Below are 22,425 nucleotides of genomic sequence, written 5' to 3'. Positions count from 1 at the left end.
TTCCATTTGATCAGATTACACAATCATGGTCAGCTTGTATAAGAGTTTATTTCAGAAGATACTTCTGACAGTATTCAGCTTTATAAATCATATTCTCCGGATACAAATGTTATGCATGTTACGTATCAATACTTTCTTAATACAACCTGACCTCTGCTATTTTGATTGAAATGAGAATATCCGCTGTTATTCATTACAGGGCATTTATCGATTACAATTACCTTAAATTTCCTAATCTTTGTTCAGTTCATACTAAACTGAAGGACTCCACTTCAATGGTAGATACTCCCAGAGAAAGCAAAATAGCTTCAATCTCGCCAAACTGCAATGCTTTACTTGAAAGGCACAACCAGATATAGGGAAGTTCACGAAATTCGGATTTCAAGCACGACAGTTGGTTTGTTTTCGATGGCAAACTTCTTCATGGGAAACGTTCCGCTCAACAAGTGCTAGCGCTTCCAGGTGAGTTCAAACAATTAGAGAGAGCGTGGGAGAGCGGAGGATGAAGGAATGAGAAATAAAGGAGGAGAGATACAGAGAGAGAAAGAGAGATGTGTGTGTTAACTATGTTTGATCAAGGATTAAGGATATGTGGGAGAAATGGTGTTTGAGTGATTGTTGAGGGAGGCCAGGACGCACCACTTGGCTGGGAGCTTCCGTTGAAGTTTGAATAATCGCACACTTGCTAACAGCCAAGTTGAAGCAGCCTGCGCCGCGCCGCGCGCCCTCTCACAAATTGAAAACTGGCGCATTAGAAAGTTCAAGTGTTGGCAACAATCATGATCTGCTTCTGTTTGACTTCTTGAAACGCATTCTAATGACTTTACTCGGGCAAACTATCGGTAAGCAGCTTATTTGAGCCACGATCGCGCAGCCGTTCGTTACTCAAAGCACAACTTTATCGAGCTGCTCGCTCTCCAGTCTTTAGTCTAACAACAGCGCATTAGTTACCCAACTGTATTTTCGTGTATTTGCTCAGTCGAATGTTCTGTAAGAGTTTCGAATGCTAACCGTAAATCAACTGAGTACTTCGTTATCACCATCTTGAACCATATTGCATTTTGAGGAAGAAATATTGTGCTATCCAATATATATGGCAGTGTTGAGCTGCGGAGATGATCTACAAATCTAGTAGCGGAGGATGCTTCTCACACTATTTTGTATTTTCTAGTAGAGTATATAAATCATGGATTACAGAACAATTGGGTTTTAGGAAATCTTCAAAGAATTTTACATGACGGACGCTCTCTCATGTCATTGTAATAGACATGATACTAGGTGTGAAATAATCAGTACATTTCCATGTTTTGCTGTAATCATTCGAGTTTCTCATCAAATAATATAAACCACATTAATTATTCGATGACTACTACATAGTAACTAGATTAATACTCAATCAAGCACCTTGTCAAATCCTTGTTAATCTTCATTAATATGTTTGACAATCCAGGGCAACTCTTTATTAGACACTATGCAAATTGCGCCCTTAATTCATTTGATAACACCACGTTATTGCAACGAACAATGATGATCGATTGAATTGGTGCAGCTACTATATACTACAACAAAATTTTTGAAACTTTTGACCGTTAATAAACATGATTAGCAAATTTCTTGTACTTGCATGATACCATGCATGATCCGACAGAATTTTACAATTGATAAAAGTTAACAGTTTTGAAAAAATAGTGAAAAATGAATAAAAAATGTTTTTTAAAATTGTTTGGGGTCGTGGTTCTGGCAGCGGAGGATAGTTAATCAACTACAAGTTCTTATAAATTCTATATGAATAAATTCTAGGCTCTTAATAACTAAAAGCGCTTGTCGGCGTGGCCATTAATTTAACGAAGAAAATTTTATATTTTTCTGCACTGTAATATTTTTTCGAAGTGTAGATTGGGGCCCCTTTAAACTTATAACTCACGTGAAACTCCTTGGCGGTCGTGGTTTTCTTCTTTATCAAAATCGTTTGGTCGGCAGCAATCCAGGCTTCGGTCTCAGCACGTGGGGAATTTTAATTTAAATATCTCCTTCACCAAATTAATTAAGGGATAATTTAACTTTCAACTTTTAATTTATCGATTGATGAACATAGATTTACAGAATAACAAATAGAATAGCCTAAAATATTGGCTCACAAATAAAACATATAAAATCGAACGAAAATTTTACAGATAGGTCTTGGTAACTATAACGAGATCTGAACGGTGAGGATTTCAAAAGGGAAGTGAAGTCTTTTCTCTAAGCTTCTTGGCTAGAACCTTTCTTCTGAGAATCTCGGTGTAATAAATTTGCATAAAAATTTGCCATTGGTAGAACGATTGTGACGTAGACATGACGTCAGTGGCAAGCAATAGAATATAATTCCTTTAATCACGATAATAATTCAATTTATATAATTCTTAAAACTGCTTAATCTCCTAGACATAGTTCCTCTCATACAATGTACATGTGCTAGCGTATATGATAAGGCAGGTTTGTTGTCTGATAGTAGATTAACATGTGTTGTTTTCAAACGATTACCTTTTTGGTGCTATTTCTATGCACTATGATTGGCTTAGGTTGGCCAAAGAGATTTAATCACCATGTGGTTCAGTTGAAGTAATAGTTAATAAATTAATATTCTTATACAATTTTTATTATGTTTGAGACTGTTATAATTAATTTCTGCCGTTTTTATCAATAATATAATGTTCATGCTAAGACCTAGTTAGTTACAATAATACTTGACATTATAATATAATTTTTGAAACTTTTGACCGTTAATAAACATGAAAAACCTAATTACTTCTATTGTAGCTGACTAGAACGTTTGAAATGAGGTTAATTCGCACACATGCTCTGTTCGCTGTGTGCTTTTAATGAGTTTGAGTTTAGCTGGTCGTAAAATTGATCAACGAACTGCGCTATGAACTGGACTCGTCATCCAGGGCCCGTTTAGCGTTTGCATGTGTGTCTGTCCGGTAATTTGTTGTCCGTACCCAGAGCGACGATAATCTGTCACAATTGCGTTGCACGCAATGAATTTATTTATGCAAAGCACAGCTCATATCATGGCCGCCACCGCTGTCAGGTTCATAATACGCGAAACTGCTCCGCTCTTAATTAGAGAACCAGTTGAGCTCAGATAGCCTGAAAGCTACAAGCCTCGCGGTTTGACAATCGACTCAGTCAACTCATTTGTAATGCAATTGCAAAGCTTTAACGGCCAGATACCTCTATTCAACCACCAAAGATTGTTGAATGATTCCACTATAATTGATGTTACATGAGCTAGCTGAATCTGTTTATCAGTACACATTTCATATTAATACGGACACGAGTAACTTATGCTGCATCTAATCGTGGAATATGAAACTCAAAACACGACTTCATTTCCATTGAGATCATATATTCAAATTCATTGCATAGGATACAAACGCATATGACTTTTTTTCGTATCATATTCATAAGTCTATAATATAGTGCAAAGTCTATAATATAAATAGTGCAGAGTGATTATAACAGAAGTCTAAATGTTATTAGGTACTTCTCACATCGATAATATAACATAGTACAGTGAGTATTACAATACAGAACCGATTCTAATATAATACTATTGTAATATTTACTATTCATTATAATTTGAATGTGTATTAAACACTATAGGATCTTTGAAATTGAACATGTTTACTAGGATTGACAATATTGTCTCGTCATGCTGTACTGGCATCCTAAAACTGATTGCATCAAATTCTGAAAACTGAGGTTTCCAGTACAATATCACTTCAACATTTCCTACTCCAAAGTTCTCATCTTTCATGGAATATGATGATAAATATCTTGGACTGTAAAGAATAAAGGAATCAATAATACCATACCACATGTGGAAACAGAATAGTATGGGAAGAGACAAAAATAGATCTTTCCTCGCTCGATGTACATAAAATGCCAGGTGAACATCATAGATGATAATTGTATTTGGAAAGCTTCAAGTGGAAAAAACTTGGAGTTGAAAAATTAATAAAAACCAGTTCGAAATTGTGGATCATCTCTTATCAACAACGGACTATTTTGCTGACCTAGATTGATATCACCAATTACACCAAGCCTTCTACGCGTCAATCATTTGCTTGAATAAATGTTTTTATCATTTGCTTGAATGAAACATGGAAACGATGATCTATTCGCTGATTGAAACAGTTTCGATAGGAAACAACATGATCCCCAGAAAAGGTTACAATAATTGAAATTTCTACATGAGCACGTTCTTGCTGTGTATCGGATACGGATCAGTGAGCTCAGTTATGATTTGAGAAGAGCAAAATTAAAGAACGACGATGAACAACAATCACTGTTTGTCTGCCAGCATGTCAAATTCAGCTGCAAGCGTTCTCCATCCCTTGGAGAGCGAATAAAAATTTTATTGTCCACTACTGTCGCTGTTCCTGCACCACCCCCACCCTTATCCCTTGTCTCTCTTGTGTCAACAAAACCTTCGACCGATGCCTCCTCCCCCGCACCACCATCCCCTTTGTGTTCGCTTTTTGGACAAAATCTGTGCGGCGTTACTACTTTGCGGCTACAAAACATTGTTGATGATGTTTTCCAACATTAAAAAGCTGAATGTTTTGTTTGAGGTTTTTTGATGGTATCCAATTAATCAAATTACTTGAAAGGAGACCAAGACCGAGGCCCGTCAGTACACACATTTTTCTGTTCGCCGCACACCAAACAACATATCGCATCAAATACTTGAACGCCTATCCTATTGTAGATATGTGATGGTGATTACACGATAGCAGAAAACTCCCCCACGAAATTTGATTACGAATTGAATGCTATTCATACTACTGACATGAGATCAATTGTTTCCCCAACATCAGGTTATTTATTGTCTCATATTCCCATGAATTCATTTATTCCAGATGTTCAATAGCATGATGTAATGAAACTGTGATAAATTAATGAGAAGGAAAGGGGTCGGCAGGAGAAGAATTTCTTGGTTGAAATAATTGAGACCCTGGTTCTTCATGAATACCGCGGATTCGTTCCGTGCAGCTGTAGATAGAGTGAAGCTGGTTGCCAACATCGCATGGTAGCCAACGTCTGGAAGCGGAAAGGCACATGAAGAAGAATGAAACATTCCAATTCAACCAGAATACATATCATATTTATAAAAATAATGGTATATTGAATCAAAATTTCAACCAATTTTCAGCTAGAACGCACACGGGTGTACTGGCAGGAGGCTTGTAGATTCTATTTTTTCTTTTGATATCGTGCAACTGACGTCTGTAACACAACTGCAACCCCTGGCCCAGGCTTGTATGCGACTGGTTTCAGACTGGTTGCGTCGTTTGCGCCCTACTTGAATACATTGCCAAGGTAGCAGCATCCTCTACACGTATTGCACAACATTATTATGTACAACCTGATTCAATCCCCTCATCAAGATTCCACTAGCTTTCAAACTAATTCTATCTGCGTCATTCGTAACGCAGATTCATTTGAAGAAAAATATTCAATAACTTACGATTTAACATTACAGGTTGTGTTGTGTATGATGTTGAGGTACTTTTCCACATATGCAGAAAGTCTAGCTTATAGTTGTCAATTATATTAATGAATCATTGAATTTAGTGTTCACGAAAAGTTTCAACTTACAAAATTTGTACGAGAAGTATGCAGAAAGTCTAGCTTATTTAATGACAATGATATCAATGAATCATTACATCCCCTGTTCTCCAAAAGTAGTTTACGAACGTAGGATACTTGTTTTGGGTTTGGACGAACAGTTGTAGTTGAGTGAGGACCAGCCAGTAGCTTTTGGAGAGGCTCTGGTTCACCAACTAGGTTGGAGGCAAGGTGCAGGGCTCAACTCACCACACGTTGGCACGCAGAGTCATTTGCATTTAGTCTCTACCCTTGTCGCTTTCTTGTTTTACGGCAGTGGCTGAAGTGAACAAAATTGCCTCATAAACCAAAGCCACCGTAAAATAGGCTCAGCTCCTAGTTGCAAGCCTACTCTTTCACTCTGCATCACGAGCCTGAATTAGTCTTCATGTAGCACACCAGCAGCGATTACAATCACCGTGACTTCGTGTCTTGTTAATAAACTTTACTGCTCCTGTTCATCATAAGTTTCGAGGTAATTGAGATGGTATTTGAGAACTTTTGACACTTGTAATTTATTGCAGTTCCAATGAAGCATACTTCGAAGCAATCACACAACTTCTAGACTTGCCTACCATGGCTATTTCACTTGTAATGAAATTTTGTCAATTACTGCACATTACTAGTTATATTGCTGCGGTGTGCAAACATGACTACGTTTATTCCATCATGTCTTCACATGTAACCTCGATAATTATTATTGGCCTTACTTGATAAATTTGAATAAAAAAAACTTGATATAAAATATATGAATACTAGATGGCACTTCTAAATAGAACCCAACAAAGAAGATCCTTTTTAGAAGAAGTATTCACTAATAATTGGTTTCCCTGGCTTTCAATCATGATTAAAATTTAACTGGCTTTTGTGCAACCAAGCCAACACTAATCAATTAATCGAAACAACAGAATCAGGATAAAAAGCTTTGTTCTGTCGTATAATACTTTAAAACGTTTTTTCATTCGACAACAGTTTGAGTTCATCTAATAATACAAGGTATCACTTAATATGAAAGTGTTGTGAGTTTGCTTTCATGGATCACGCGGGATGATGTGAATTTGTCAGGCCATAAAGAAAAGCAATCTTCCAGCAGGCCAGGTGCTCAAATTGCCTAGGTGGGGGGTCCTTCTTCAATCTAAAACTTGTATTCTTTCGTTCCTATTCTATTATCTGTCCATCATCATTTTGTTTCAAATGTCTTTGTAGTAGTAATGAATTACACCTGGGTATATTCGCACTTGGTTATATAATTATATGATAAGCTCTCAAAATATCAATAACGAGCAAGCAAATAATAAAATATTCTAGATTTCTTGAATAACGAACAATACAACCATCTATAGAATATTATCCATCCATCTACCTGATAAAACAGCACATCTAATATAAGTATATTACACGGTTATTTTCGAAATATCACTTCGGGATTGAATCTATGTAAGTTGAATGCAAACGTACACAGTGCACAGACAATTTCATCTCTTATGACTTCCTGAATCCTACATGTTCCCTCACACTCCACTTTTCACTTTCCACATTCTCTCTTTCTCGCATCTTCTGAACTTGCACCCTCCCTCTCTGACTATTCGTCTATTGACATTTACTGAATATTCAATTGTGTTTGCACGCAGTGTGCAAACATGAATTTGCATAGATGTTGGACTGGAGGGTGTAGTGTTGGCTCAGAGGACACAATCCGTGCGAAATGTAAAATAAATGACAATGGGACGTCGCTGGTCGCCGGCTCCATGCTAATGAACCGAAAACACAAGACAAAAGAGCTTCACCACCGCTGCTCCAACTCAATTCAATGTGGTCTGCCGAGCCTATATCCTTCCATTCAGAGTTTAATGAAAAATTTATGAAAACAAGGTACGCCTTCGATACTCTAGGGCTGCTATCGAAAATTAACATAATTCCAACATTTGAAACAACTCCTGGAGCTTCTCTGTAATTGTGTGTCAGGCTGCAGCCTATTTTGAACGACTTGATAAGATTTGAATTAGATAATATCGCAATAAGTACAAGGTTACAATTTATGCTGATTATTGAATTCATGATAATTATTGTAGGGGGAATTTAAATTTAAAATGTTATTATAATGCATGCTGTTGAATCATTTCAAACGAAACATGTATCAATCAGCCTTTAGATGAGTCCTTCCACTATCAATAATCACATCATCATCAGTAGAATTGATAAAAGATTCTATAAACGGAATTATGAAAAGTTTTTTCTTTTAAATTATTTTTCCCATTCCACAAGCATTCACTCAGAAAGAAGTTTTCAAGTTTATGAAACAATTCATCCAATAGTGTATCAAAATTAATAACATTATAAGATACTTACAAAATCTATCACGATGCATGAATTATCTAAAGATCTTGATGAGATTTGCATACTCTGATCCATTCACAATTAATTTTTTGGTGAAGTGTTCGGTGAACTTATACATTATATACCAGGCTAGATCGATGTCACTCAGTGAACATTTCTGAATCATAGTACTCAAGAAATACTTGAAGAAATTTCAAAGTACTTGAGATGGATATCTTGGTAAAGAAGTTGCATTGGAAAATTTAAATAAGAATTGCAATGGAAATGTATTCATAATAATTCAAAATTTATTAGATGGAATCGCTCTCAACGATAAGTGCATGGTGACATGGTGACTTCTTCATATAAATGTTCCTGAAATCTTTTTTAAAAGCCTTTACAGTTGACAACCCTCTCCAACTCTTGCTAATTACTTTTCATTGTTTCCACTTAAATAATAATGGATACGAATATTTCGAAAAAATATTTCGTCACTTTATTATCATAGAAACTTTATTCAAGTCGCAATAACTTGAAAAATTATTCATGCTGGAAATGTAAATTTTCGTATTTAATTACTTGATTAAGGTGGATCCCAAACTGAATTTCTTTGAAGGATTATGCTTTATTGACCTGAGGCACTCGAGTTCAAACATAAATTTATTGAGCATCCTCGTATGCCATATATTGAATATTAAATGCATTTACACTCCCACGTTGCCTCAATAACTTTGTGAGAGAAGATCTGTCAGAAAAAATATCCAATCATATTAGTACCAAAATTCAAAATACTCTACTTCATGAAAAAAGTATCCAATCATATTAGTACCTCGTCTGAGGTTGTAGTTGACTTTCGTTAGGTCTGTGTTGCCAAGTAAAAACTTACAATTTCACTGTCTTTAACCACTGAGTGTCTTGAGATCTTATTCTTGGCTAGATCAGTTACAGAGAGCACTGAAGAGTTGCTCAATTTGGTGTTTGTGTGTGGTGTGCGTTGAGAGCAAGCAGCGGCCGCCTGCCGGCAGGCATGATGCAGTCGGTTGCCGTGTATAAATTTTGTCGTCGCGCATATTGGAACGGAGTAGTCTCCACTGTGGCAATGACGAGGATTTATAGAGAAGCCTGTGGCGGGCCACCGCACCCGCACTGCATCGCACGCGCCACATTTTATAGGCTCATCTGTCGCAGTGTGTTGCGCGTCGGTGAATAATGGTAGTCCTGGTCCTGGTCCTGGTCCTGGTTCTAGTTCACTAGAAACTTGGATTGTCTCCCCTCCCTTCTAAGTCTCTCTCAACCACCACCATCCACACTGACCGACTTACACACAAAAGGTTCTAACTACTTTACTGATATATTTTTGATAATTGAGTAGCTTCACTATCACAGTATGCATATGCACCACTAAACCACTCATACTATGCAAATATGCAAATATTGTTTTTTCAATATAGCCTTCAACTGCCCAAAAATATTCGAAATGTGGTAATTGGGCAACTTAATTATATTACTGTACAAAAACTTACAATACGATATTCACCACTTATTAGTTACTAGTTTATCCCAATTACACTCAGAATCTGATAATAAACGCTCTATTTCGAAGTGTTGCTCAATATACTCAGTTTTCAGTTTATCTTTAGTTGTATCTCTCTCCTCATGTTTACTTGTGGGACATTGTTTACAAATAAATTTAATTCCACAATTATGTATACACTTAAAACTATAGAATTTGTGTTTGGAATTGAGTCGTTATCGATCAATTTCGAAATTAGCTCATGAATGAGGAGGCATTGTTCAATATACACGTCCAGTGATTATCCCAGCGAGGGGATCAAATAATCACTTATCATGGGAAATAATAGCTTCATTGTTTGTTTGCATTTGCACAGTCTGCAGCGCGAATAAATCGACTCTGGGTCAACATTGCAACTCAAAACGAATCCAATATGATACTGGAATTCACTGAAGCTGACAATAGAATGCTGAAATGGTTCTTCCAAACAATATTTGTTTTCAAAGAATAATAATTGTTGGGATGGAATTGATGTGTTTATTTTATTGCAGAGGAGAGTGAGAATTGATACTTTTATAAGAGCTTGAAAGATCACCTAAACATTATTAACTTGTCACATTGACATTAGTTCATTGATTTCCCTCAGCAAATATGGATGTTTTCACATTATTCGTGACTTTTCCTTTCCTATTCATCCTACCCCTGACGAATGTAACAGCTATTTTGCATCAAAATTACTATAGGTATGGCTCAAATTTTAATATATGAAGCATTGTTCATCCATAAAAATTGAGGAACGTTTAAAAAATTCAGATAGTTACAAATTGAAATAATATAACTAATTGAATTATCCAAATGTACCAACCACGAAATCTAGTTTGTAGGGGATTTGAGTAGCTTAATATCTAAATAATATCTAAAGTAGTATCGTTAAGATGTAGTATTATGCTATATATCGACTGTGATAGTCTATTACCAGTATTCGATCAAACTATTACACTCTTAATATCCATTGTGATAATATGGTGTGAAGATTGAAAAGTTACAATCCTATTATCTCAACTTGGATTTTCAAGTACAGAAATAAGTAATATGGTAATACAAATGCAAAGAAATAACAGGAATTCATTAGCATTTGCAATGAGATGAGTCTTTAATTGGCTTTCAAAATGATAAATGTTTATTGGCAATAACAAAAAAATAATGTTGAGTATTAAATTTCTAATAGATTTATGATTATAGTCTTTGTAAAACAAGTTGAGACTCCATCCGATGAAATTACAGGGTTGCCAAATCGTGTAAAATTGCAATTTCTCAAATTTCCAATTCAACGTCAGAATTGGATATAGAATATCATCCCCGATATCCTAGTAGTGCTAAAAAAGTGTCAGGGTTGAAGGATTAAAAGGAAATTGAACTTTCATGGTAAAATTGGAATCAACGCGAAGTTTTCTTTTTCTTTTGAATATCACTTCTCAGAATCATTGGGCGTTGTAATGCGAAATTATTTTATATCAAATTAACGGGGAAAATATCTCCTTTCTATTGGTGTCTGGATCATTTTTATTCAACCCATATTTATTTTCTAATCAATTATTATGTTCGTCAATGTCGAGACAATTCTGGCAGAAAACATGAAATTTTCGACATGCTAGAAACTCTTTTGTTTCAAAAGATAAGTAGGTGGTGAAAGCGAGAAAGTTTCTCAGAAATAATTGAAATTATTTTTTCAATTGTCAAACGTACTCGGAATAACATATTTTGGCCTCTCAGGAGTTTCAAAGTCAAGGATAGCGGCTGAATGGTATGCCACCATATGCTATCACTAGCTGGGATCAACAAAATCAAAATACAGAACGATTGAAAAATTCAGCAACTGCAAAACACATGATTATAAATAGTGAAAATGACAACCTCGCCTTCAATAATCCAAGCGGTGTTTCATTACAGCCTTCCTAGAGGCAATCAGCTGCTTGCATTTGAAATAATTCAGTCAAATAATCTTGTAAATTGCCAGCCTTTAGCATACAATTTGGTACACAATGCATATATACCATGCAGCCGCTCTTCTAACTTTAAAATTCCTTTGAGAACTAAATACGATCTTCCGACTACTTTTGACAATTGGAAAACTAATTTCAATCATATCTGAGAAACTTTTTTGCTTTCACCACCCATTTATCTCTCGAAACAAAAAAGTTTCTAGCATGTCTAAAATTTTATGTTTTCTGCTCGAAATGTCTCGACATTGACGAACATAATCATTCATTCAAAATAACTATAGGTCGGATAAAAATCATCCAGACACCAATAGAAAGGAGACATTCTCCCCGTTAATTTTATATAAAACTATTACGCATTACGACGCCCCATGATTCTGAGAGAAGTTATATTCAAAAGAAAAACAAATCTTCGCAATGTTTCCAATTTTATCATAAATGTTTAATTCCCTTTTAATTCTTCAATCCTGAAACTTGTTAGCACTACTAGGATATCGGGGATGATATTCTACATCCAATTCTGACGTTGAATTGGAAATTTGAGAAAGTTTCAATTTTACACGAATTGGCAACCTTGTAATTTCTTCGGATGGAGGGCCAAGTCTCAACTCATTTCACACAGACTATAGTGGAAGGGTTGAGCAGCAAGGTAAAGAATTATTATTTTCTGGTCCTGACAGAGTGAGAGGGTTTGAGCACTATGCTGACTTCTGTTATGCAGCAGCTTAGAAATGAAACAAACATCAATCACAAACATTACCACCGCCGCCATCCACTGATTCGATAAAGGAAGTGGAATCAGATATTGCACATGACTGACGTTTCACCGAATTTGATAAATATTTATTTTTCATTTATTAATCTCTCACACTTTCACAATCGGGAATCTGATGCAGAATAATTTATCAATCTGACAACTTTTCAAATAAATCCTTGCTAAGCGTTTGCATGTGTTAGATGTTCCAATCCAGAATGAAAACGAGTGCCTACGGAACAGATTCCTGGTGCCTGAAACAGATTATATGGGATTCACTGTTATCATGGGCATTCATCGACAACAATGTTCAAATTAAATTGTGTGTACTGATTTGCCATAGATGACATTAAACTATGTAATGTTTAATATTATTTGGCAGAGTTGGAAATTTTAGACGTGGATTCAATTATTAGATCTAATGATGAAGTAATGAAATTTCCATTGTATGAGATAAAATATGTGTTTTAACTTGAAGGCCACGTTCCATCATGAAGGTTATAATATTATGATTTTACCTCCATGTTATACAAGCAGTCGGATTTTGTGCCTGCAAATCAAGGTCTGGGTTTTTGAACTATATAAATAGTTTTGAATATTTTTCCATTCGAGGCCCATAACCATGTATCCGTTCGTCATTTTCAGTTGAAAAATGATTGTGTTAAAGCATTACTTACCTGATGGATTATTCTTCTTCTCTAAGTGCCTATCCGTTCCGGATGTTGGCTATCAGCATGGCTATCTTGATTTTGTTGGTTGCGATTCGGAAGAGTTCTACTGATGTTTTACCGAACCACTTCCTTAGATTTGCCAACCAAGATATTCTTCTTCGACCCGGTTTTCTCTTGCTGTTTATCTTGCCTTGAAGGATCTCTTGGAGTAGCCCGTACCTTTCTGTGTTCCTCATTATATGTCCGAGGTATTGGAGTCTCCGGCATTTTATGGTGTTTACCAACTCTGCTCCCTTTCTCATGTGCTGTAGTACTTCTGCGTTCGTGACTTTTTGTGTCCAAGATATCCTTAAAATTCTTCTGTAAAGCCATAGTTCAAATGCTTCAAGTCTTCTGGTGATTTTTTTGTTCAGAGTCCAGGTTTCCACACCATACAGCAAAACAGAGAAAATGTAGCAACGCATGAGTCGGAGCTTCATTTCTAAAGACAAATTGTGGGATTTGAAGAGTGAGCTCATTTTAACAAACACTGAACGGGCTTTTTCGATGCGACACCGGATTTCTTGAGAGTTATCCCACTTCTCATTAATAATTGTTCCTAGATAATTGTACTGCTTCACTCTTTCTACCCTAACTTGATCGATGTAAAGGTTGGCTCCAGCAATGTTCTCTTTACTCACTATCAGAAGTTTTGTTTTCTTTGTGTCTATTTCTAAACCATACTGTGAGCTTATTCTTGTTACACTGTCCATCAACTGTTGTAATCCTTCAAGACTATCTGCAAACATGATGGTATCATCCGCATATCGTATATTATTCAAATTTGCACCATTTATCATGATTCCTTCTTCCATATCACTGAGTGCTTCTCGAAAAATAAACTCAGAGTACAAATTAAACAAAATAGGAGACAAAACACAACCCTGACGCACCCCTCTCAATATTTTCACTTCATCAGTGTGGCTGCCATCAACTCTCAAAACTGCTGTCTGATTCCAGTACAAGTTTGCGATTATATTCAAGTCTTTGTTATTCATTCCTATTGCCTTGAGTATGTCAATCATTTTAACATGTTGAACCCTGTCAAAAGCCTTCTCATAATCAATCAAGCATGCAAATACATCACAACTGACATCTCTGCACCTTTGGAACAATACTTGAACACTAAATAGAGCCTCTCTTGTTCCAACAGCATTCACAAACCCAAATTGGTTTGGTGAAATCTGCTCTTCACAAAGCCTATATATCCTTCTGTGCATTATTTTGAGGAATATCTTCAAGAGATGGCTCATCAAACTGATAGTCCTGAAGTCACCACAGGTTTTAGAACTTGCTTTTTTGGGAAGTGTGACGAATTCTGACTTCAACCAATCTTCTGGAATTACTCCTGATGAGTAAATGTTATTGAATATTTTAGTCGTACAACACTACAAATTTAGTTTTATCATAAACATGTAAGCATACATTAGTCAATAGTTTTTCCATTTACATATTTGTTCTATTATCTTTCACATTTGTTTTCTTGGTTCTTTTTTTGTACTAAAAAGTAAATTTTATTATCATGGCGATTCTGTTGCTTAAGCCGCCATTTTGTCACACCGTTGAGGGGGAGGAGACTGTCTAGCTAGGCCAATGGCAGGCGTTCATGCCCTCGACCAATAGCAGTACTCGCCTACTAGTATAAATTCTGCTGCTCTTGTATTTAGTTTTAGTTTATCAGAGATTGACAATGGTGTAATAACCGAAACCGGTCTTTCTAATTTCAATAAATCAGTGGTTTTTTGACAATATCTTAGTCTTTTTCATTCAATTTAATTGTTCTGTAATAATTCATGGAAACTTTCAAGTGTGGTCAAGAATCACATTAGTGAAGAATCATTTAGAAACTAGCAAAAAGTTTGGATCATCGCATAGTGGATCCGGCTTCAGTGGACGGCTTTTTTCAGCCGTTCTTGAGCCTTACAAATGAGACAAGATATTTTCTGGTCCTGATGAGGAGACCAGCCATCAGTCCTTCACCTTCCCCCTTCCCCTTCCTCAGTGCACACCTCTGCAAGGGATGGGAGGAGGTCGACCTGTCACCCAGATAACCCCGACAGTAGTTGATTGCGTCACTTTTTCTCTCGTCAGCTTCTTTGACGCACCAATTTTTTATTCCATACCTGTACTACTGATATGAGTTAGAATGAAAACCTGTACTTTTGATATGTGCTAGAATGAAAATTCATCCTTATGAGGCAATAATGTGAAAAAAATTAGCTAGAATTTATAGTTTTATTTTTATTTTTTATTATTCTTTTAAAAAGTAATTAAGAAGATTTCAACAATTTATTAAACTTCGAGTCAATGGACTCGATGATCATGATCAACAACGGCGGTGGAACTGCACTATATTGTGCAGTTAGATAGAAAAGAAAGACTTAGAAGTAGTTTCAAAAATGAAAGGTGTCATACCTTTTCCAATAAGAGATGTCAAACCCGTATTTGAAAACTGCCAAATACGAACAGTCTGTACAGCTCAATGCATAATGTGTTTCACTGGAATAGACTATCTCAATTCATTTCTTCCCTTTTAGCTCATGAAGTTCATTTGTCATAGTTTTCGGTTATGCAATTCAAATTTGTTTTATTAAGTGTATGATATTGGAAAATAGTACCAGTTTCAAAACCGTTTAAAACGCAGCAGCGTAATTCTTTAATTATTTGTCAAATAAATATTGATCTATATGGTAAAAATAACCAAGATTGAATTTACCCTAACAATACCACAAAGAAAACAGAATCATTCCTAGAGTAGTAGACCTGCGTGATTCCCAAATAATTTCTAGGACAGAGAAAGAATACCGTTGCAGTGTTCACTCATTTTCAACCTGCCTTTCATATTTCAACTCCCACAATGGTATTCTGTTTCTGTCCTGCCGAACAGAATTCATTGGTAAGCAGTGTCCTTATGATGTTCACTTGTCAGATTGAAAATAATGTATTATTCCATGATTAAATTTCAGATGGTGAAAACCTAGATTTTTGAGAAGACGACTATAACCTTTCTCATTCAAAAATATTAATATTTGAAAGATTATTTTTGTGCACAATTATCATGATTGCACAGTTTTTAGCTTGATGTTTCCATCAAGTGACTAGTGAAAGATGTGGTCAGCTGTAGGCATGCTATTGTCAGTGTGGTTGATGTTGGGTATTTGGCGAGTGAGTGACGGATGCTATGTGTTTCCGGCAGATTCGGTCGACCCGTGCCTCAAGAAGGAATGCCCGCCGGGCGCTCGTTGCGTCGTCGATCACTCGTCCGGCGAGCCGACCTGCGTCTGCCCCCAGCGCTGCCCCCAGTACGGCGATCATGCCGCCTCCAGGCCACTCTGCGCCAGCGACAATCGAGACTACCGAGATCTGTGTCATATGCGCAAGGCGGCTTGTACCGAGGGGCGGGATATCAGTCTCAAGCTGCATGGTGCCTGCGGTAAGTCATCTATAATCGTATTATTTCATGTCTTTCTCCAATTTTTCCAAGATTCACTTTCCTCTTTTTATTGTTGAACTTGTTCCATATCCATTTACATTGTTCATAAACTGTGTAAAGGAGTAAAGATTATCGTTTCATACATATCTGAAGCATTTCAAGAAGAATCACTCAAACTTTTTTCACACTCAGCCTTCAAGAGCACATCTTCAAGAACCTTCTTCATTGCGGAGGTTTTCTTACACATATTCCACACGGTACAATCATTCACACTCTTGATTCCACGTTAAATGCCTATGAGAAGTGAGAACAATCAGTCATAAAGTTACCAGAAGTTTCAGTGGAAATAGTTGCCATTTCTCAGTGATGGATTTAATTTTCATACATTGTTAGTTGATTCTCCAATTATTTTTATTTAATTGGAGCATTCACACATTGGAATAATACAATTAAATTTTTGTGTTTAAGAGTATACATAGCATGCGAGCTATTTCAAATCGTCCACTTTTCTGGCTAAGTCTGGATTACCCAATCACTATGAATCCCTACAATCACAATCAAACTATATATATGATTGAAATAATATTCTGACAAATCATTGGGACACCATAATCAATAACAAATCTTTCCCACACTATTTCCATTCTCATCTCATCCCAGTACCCTCATAATGACGAAATAAATTTAAGATATTGTGAGAAGTAGAAGTATTGAAACATGTGTATATTTCCCATAAGAACATTTTCAATCATCAAAAATACAAACCCATAAAAAACCTAAAGCCTGCATGATGAGTATCCACCTGCTGAGAGCGTGCGGATCCAGCCAAGTCAGCAAAAAGCAGGCGCTGAGCAAAAAGTGATCAGCAAAAATGGCAAGCTTAGAGAAGGATTTCGGAGAGTATGTTCTTTGTAGATAAGGGATAAAACTTGATAGTTTTTGTTTGCTCCATGTTGATGCAGCAGCAGCAGCAGCAGCCTAGTATAGGGATGGTGTAGGTTGGAGTCTTGCTGAAACAAATCCCGCCAGCAAAACGTGTAGTGTAACCCATTAAGCGCAAGCTTCCCCGCAACATGTCGGAAGAAAGGGTGCATGCAATAATTCGCTTCAACCGCCATTTCCTTACTATTACTCAGCCTCCATTATATTCTAGTCTCTTCCTCAGTAATTAGTATCACCACACCGTTCTGTATTCACCTAGCTGGGAGAGTGTATCTTTCAAAGTTAATTTACATCCGCAATCAGCGCAGGTATGGAAATCACTCTTTTTCAAAAGAGGAATCAATTAATTCAATCTCTTGTTGGAGAGGGAATTCCTTACCAATTACATATTTTCAGGAAAAAATTTGTCAATTCGAGAATGAGATTATATCGTGTTACATTCTATTTTCAGTCGCTTTCTCCAAAGTTGATTTAACTATTAAACCCGTTTAATCAATGTATGGTCGTATATATTATATGTGTTTCAATAACTGATGGTTTAAACTAGAATTTCAGTTCTGGAGAACATTTACAACATTTTTGGGGAAAGTGACTCTTGAACTCTATATTTCAGCTTTTGAGTTGAGGACAAGTCACTCCAACATAACTGAACTACAGTGAATCAACTCTACATTCCAAATGCTATTCAATCTCGCATTATCCAATGCAATGATATGCAACTCGAGATATCACCAGTTGCTACTTGCTACTGCTGTCAAATTGTCAAATAGTACAAGATATCAAATCAAAGCATACGAGAAGAGATTTAATAAAATTATGTACGTTGAATTTGAGAAATAGAAAGAATCAATAGCCATCTAAAATAATTGAAACCGTTTTCGAAAATCAGAATCTTTAATGTATGAAAGGGCAAAGGGAAACTGATGAATTGATAGCATTACACTAAGGAATGAACTTTGCTTGATTCTTGTATTAGTAGGTAGTACCATCAATCATGATAGTTATAATCAAAATAAAATAATGATTTCAAGTCCCAAGGTGTTCAATTTTCCATTAATTTGAATATTTGGATATTCTCTTAAAAAATACTATAGACAACGATATTTTTTTATTGGCCCAAATAAGTCTTATCCCCAATAATCTGTCTACTTTATGTACCATGATCTTCACAAATGTTGCAATTTCTCACCATCATATTATCGATTCTAAACTACTAGATCATGGCATCAATTCTCAAATCACTATATTGAAAATAATTTGGAGTTGTCTTAAATTGTGACTATTTTGTGAGAACGTGGCAGAATATACTAGGAAAATTGCTTTAGAACTACCAAATTTTTGTTGAGATTTATCAGAAAATAATAATGCTTTGATCATTGAAAAGGAATTAATACTCAATAAACATTCTCAATATTATTCTGCAGTCTATAGAACGAGTAATTGAAGTGAAATTGCAGGAGTGAAAGAGTGAGAAGATGAATGGAGCCCCATTCACATTTGAAGAATTATCATTTCCTCATGACCACATTTATACATCCTTTTGAAGGGTTTCCACCCAATGAGAACCTTTTCATGGCCAGTTACGTTCTCCAACGTAATTCCCTCCCTAGCGAACTGGAAAATGGAAGGTTCTCAGCTTTAATCGAAATTTGAAGCTTAGAAAACACTCAGTTATTCCGGCCTGGCTGCAGATGTGATGGAAAGAGGAATATAAATCTTCTGTAGCAGACTCTTATTCCTTTATTGAATAATATGATGAATTAATATCCCATCAATAAAGAGAGCTATCGCGTCGATCATTTCACTTCAGCATGAACGCACCTCAAAACTCTTCCCTGTTCGCCCTCAAATCAATTTTCTGAGAAACTTGAACCTGTCTCTTCAAAAATCAGGCATTAATAAATCTGTCTTCAATCGAAAGCTCGAACTTTCTGAGTCCTCTTTGAACAATCCAATCTGCAACTTCTTGACTCTCCTTATAGAGAAGCTTACACAAAAGTCAAAAATCATATCAAATTATATGATGGCCGTTCCAAAAATCATATTCGCAGAGGATGAAATATTATATAGGCTCTATTATAGAATATAATTTATATACTCTATTCGCTTTGTACGCTATACAAATCATGTAGACTTTTTTCAAATTTGTTAGACGAACAGTGGGGAACACTACTATGCTTACCTCACATCCTCATCGTGACCCACCTAGTTCTCCATCGTCACCCATCGTCTCCAGCATCTCCCAAGCCTGAAGCTGCTCATCACCTCAAAAAAACCAATTGCACTCTTCCTTCAATATAACTGCTTTCATTCCTCCCCATGTAAGAAAAAAGCATTATAAATAATAAGCCTGTCTTACGGTAAGAGCCTTAATGCAAATTAAATCAAGGTTAACCTTATTTCATCTCTAACAATCATATGATAATCATCATCTATGATTAGTGATAATTGTTGAAATGAATTATCTATTCTATCATTTTAATTGTGATAAATTAATTATTTCAGATCCTTGTGAGAATATAGAATGTGTTGAACCGGAAGTGTGTCAACTGGATGAGGATAGGAAGCCAGTTTGCAGATGCGGAGACACTTGTCCGTTGGAGTTCACGCCAGTCTGTGGCTCGGATGGCAAGACGTACATAAATGAGTGTAACCTCCATCAAGAAGCTTGTCGTACCAGGAGGAAACTCAGGATAATCTATAGAGGCAAATGCAGTTCAGGTAAGGATTGCTTGAAAAATAATCCCAGAATCTTTTTAAAAGTACAGTATAACAATAGGTTTTCCTACAAGCACAGAATTTACTAATAGGCTTGTGAGAATCTACCCTAGCTACTCCTTGCTACATTTATGTATCATATAATTATCTTATACGGCATAATTATTTGGTAGAAAATCTTGATAAATTGAGAGACCAGAAATCGTGCCTATACTTTGACAAACTAACGTATTCGAGTTCATCATGAATATTGAATGTCCACATGAATGTTTGAACTACTAACACTATCATGAACATTTTCAGACCTCTTTTTACAAACCTTCCTACTTGTCAATACCATTCATTTTTTTCTAATTCTTTGTCTGAAGGTTCAAATAATATTTCTTAAATAACCTTTCTATAGAAACAAGGTTTCATAATAAATGTTCTCTTAGATTACTGTTTAACCAGTGAATCATCATCCTATTATATTAGTCCTCATTGAGTTGGCCAGGGTGTCAGGCAGGAAATATAGAAGCTAACTAATGATGAGTTGGCTTGAGAGATCTCCCTACATCAAACAACTGGAAGCCGAGATGAAACGCGTTTTTGATCAAAACACTTGTCGTTTGTGCGGCTGGCTTAGCTCAGTGACACCAAATTGAAGACTGCTCTGTTGTCAGAGATTGCAATCATCCTTTTGACTGTGTCTGATTGCTTCGCGACCAGCGGCTAATTCACAGGCCGTAAAAAACAAATAAATAGAAAGGCCATTCAATACTCGAATCCTTCCACTACCAATGGCAATTGATCTTTTCGAGGGGAGGTTTCAAAAGGTTTTTTGTAACAAGTTATTTGATTTTTTCTTTCTCGTTTGATCGTTGATGGCTGATTTTCTTTGTTCAATCTCAAATTATTAATTCTTATCCCTCCGAAAACATCAATCAGCGTGTATTTCAATTGAATCATCAGTATTAATAAACTTGTTTTTTCGGTTTTTCTCGGTTCATCTATTCATATGAGTTTTATCACTACCACTCTTATATCGGGACGTTTTGCATTTGAGTTTTTTATCAATTCGCCTTCATCAAGAAATGTATTTGTTCAAGTGAATGAGATTCATTGTTTCAAGTGAATAAGCTTCAAATTAACTTCAGTACCTACTAAAGTTCCATGATGATTGTGCATTGACTTATTCTGACATCCTATACTAATATTACTAAAAACGTATCAGACATATGAATCAATGTTTAAATCATTCAAGATTCAAGATTCAAGATTCAAGATTTTTATTCGCCATTAAGTACAGTACAAGTTTATCTTATACTAGCGTACAATAGGTCGTAGTCACTAATCTAATTAAGACTTATATTACAGTCGAGTCAAAAAGAATCAATTAAAATGAGCATATTATTCAATAAGCTGTCAAATAGTCATAAACATTAAGTATGCAAGAAACATAATTAACATGTATGCATGTTGAAACATAAATTACAAACATAAAACATACTTGAAGTATAAATCAGAAAACATCTATCAAAAACTATTGCTGATACATCAACCATACCGGTACGTCAAACTTCTCAAGTCATGGGCGAGAAATTCTTCAATTGAATAAAATGCTTGTTTTTTCAGCCAGTATGATACAGTAAGCGCAAATACTTTATATGGCAGGTTTCTGATTGATTGAGGTAGTTTATTGAACAAAATATATTGCTGATACTTGTGACTTCTGTGTGACTTGTGTAGCCTGATACTTGGAGTTACTAGGTTTTCTCGGTGTCTGGTCTGATACTCATGTTGATGGCTATGTCTATGGAAAAATTTCATATTTTTTTCTACATATATTAAATTGACATAGATATACATAGATGGAAGGGTCATTATATTCAAATCTATGAAGCTGTTCCTACATGTTTCCTGACTCTTCAAACCAGCAATACAACGAATAGCTCTTTTTTGCCATACAAATGCTTTTTTCACCTCACTACTATTACCCCAAAGTCTAAGACCATAGTTTAGTTGCGAGTGGAACAAACCATAATAAGTAAGAATCAAAGTATCACAACTAACGCAGGATTTTAGTTTTCTTAAGAGAAAAATGACTCTTGATAGCTTTTTGCATAAGTGCTCAATGTGACTACACCAGCTTAATTTACTATCCAATACAATGCCTAATAGTTTGACAGGTTTCATACATGTTTGGTGGATATCGCTTAAGTTATTTCTAAGTGTGAAAATTATATTTTCTGTCTTTCCCTCATTGAGAACCATGCAATTCGCACTATACCACTCTTTACAACTTGCAATTGATGCATCTAAACTGTCCACCACATTGTCTACACTCTTGTTGGCACTAAGAATGGTGGTGTCATCAGCATATAGCACAGAAAAACAAGGTACAT

The 22,425-nt window shown here is 35.8% G+C and overlaps 1 protein-coding gene across 1 annotated transcript in view; it reads left to right on the top strand.

The window, feature by feature from the left end:
* LOC111055663 (agrin) overlaps nucleotides 1–22,425 on the top strand; it is a 363,044-nt gene that overhangs the window by 301,315 nt on the left and 39,304 nt on the right. The window contains exons 6-7 of the mRNA XM_039423653.1: nucleotides 16,145–16,381; nucleotides 19,829–20,044. Of these exons, the coding sequence (XP_039279587.1) occupies nucleotides 16,145–16,381; nucleotides 19,829–20,044 (453 nt within the window). The remainder of the gene's footprint in view (nucleotides 1–16,144; nucleotides 16,382–19,828; nucleotides 20,045–22,425) is intronic.

The sequence above is a fragment of the Nilaparvata lugens genome, chromosome 3 (assembly GCF_014356525.2).
Source record: "Nilaparvata lugens isolate BPH chromosome 3, ASM1435652v1, whole genome shotgun sequence".
NCBI lineage: Eukaryota > Metazoa > Arthropoda > Insecta > Hemiptera > Delphacidae > Nilaparvata > Nilaparvata lugens.
This window is presented reverse-complemented; position numbering and strand designations above follow the sequence as displayed.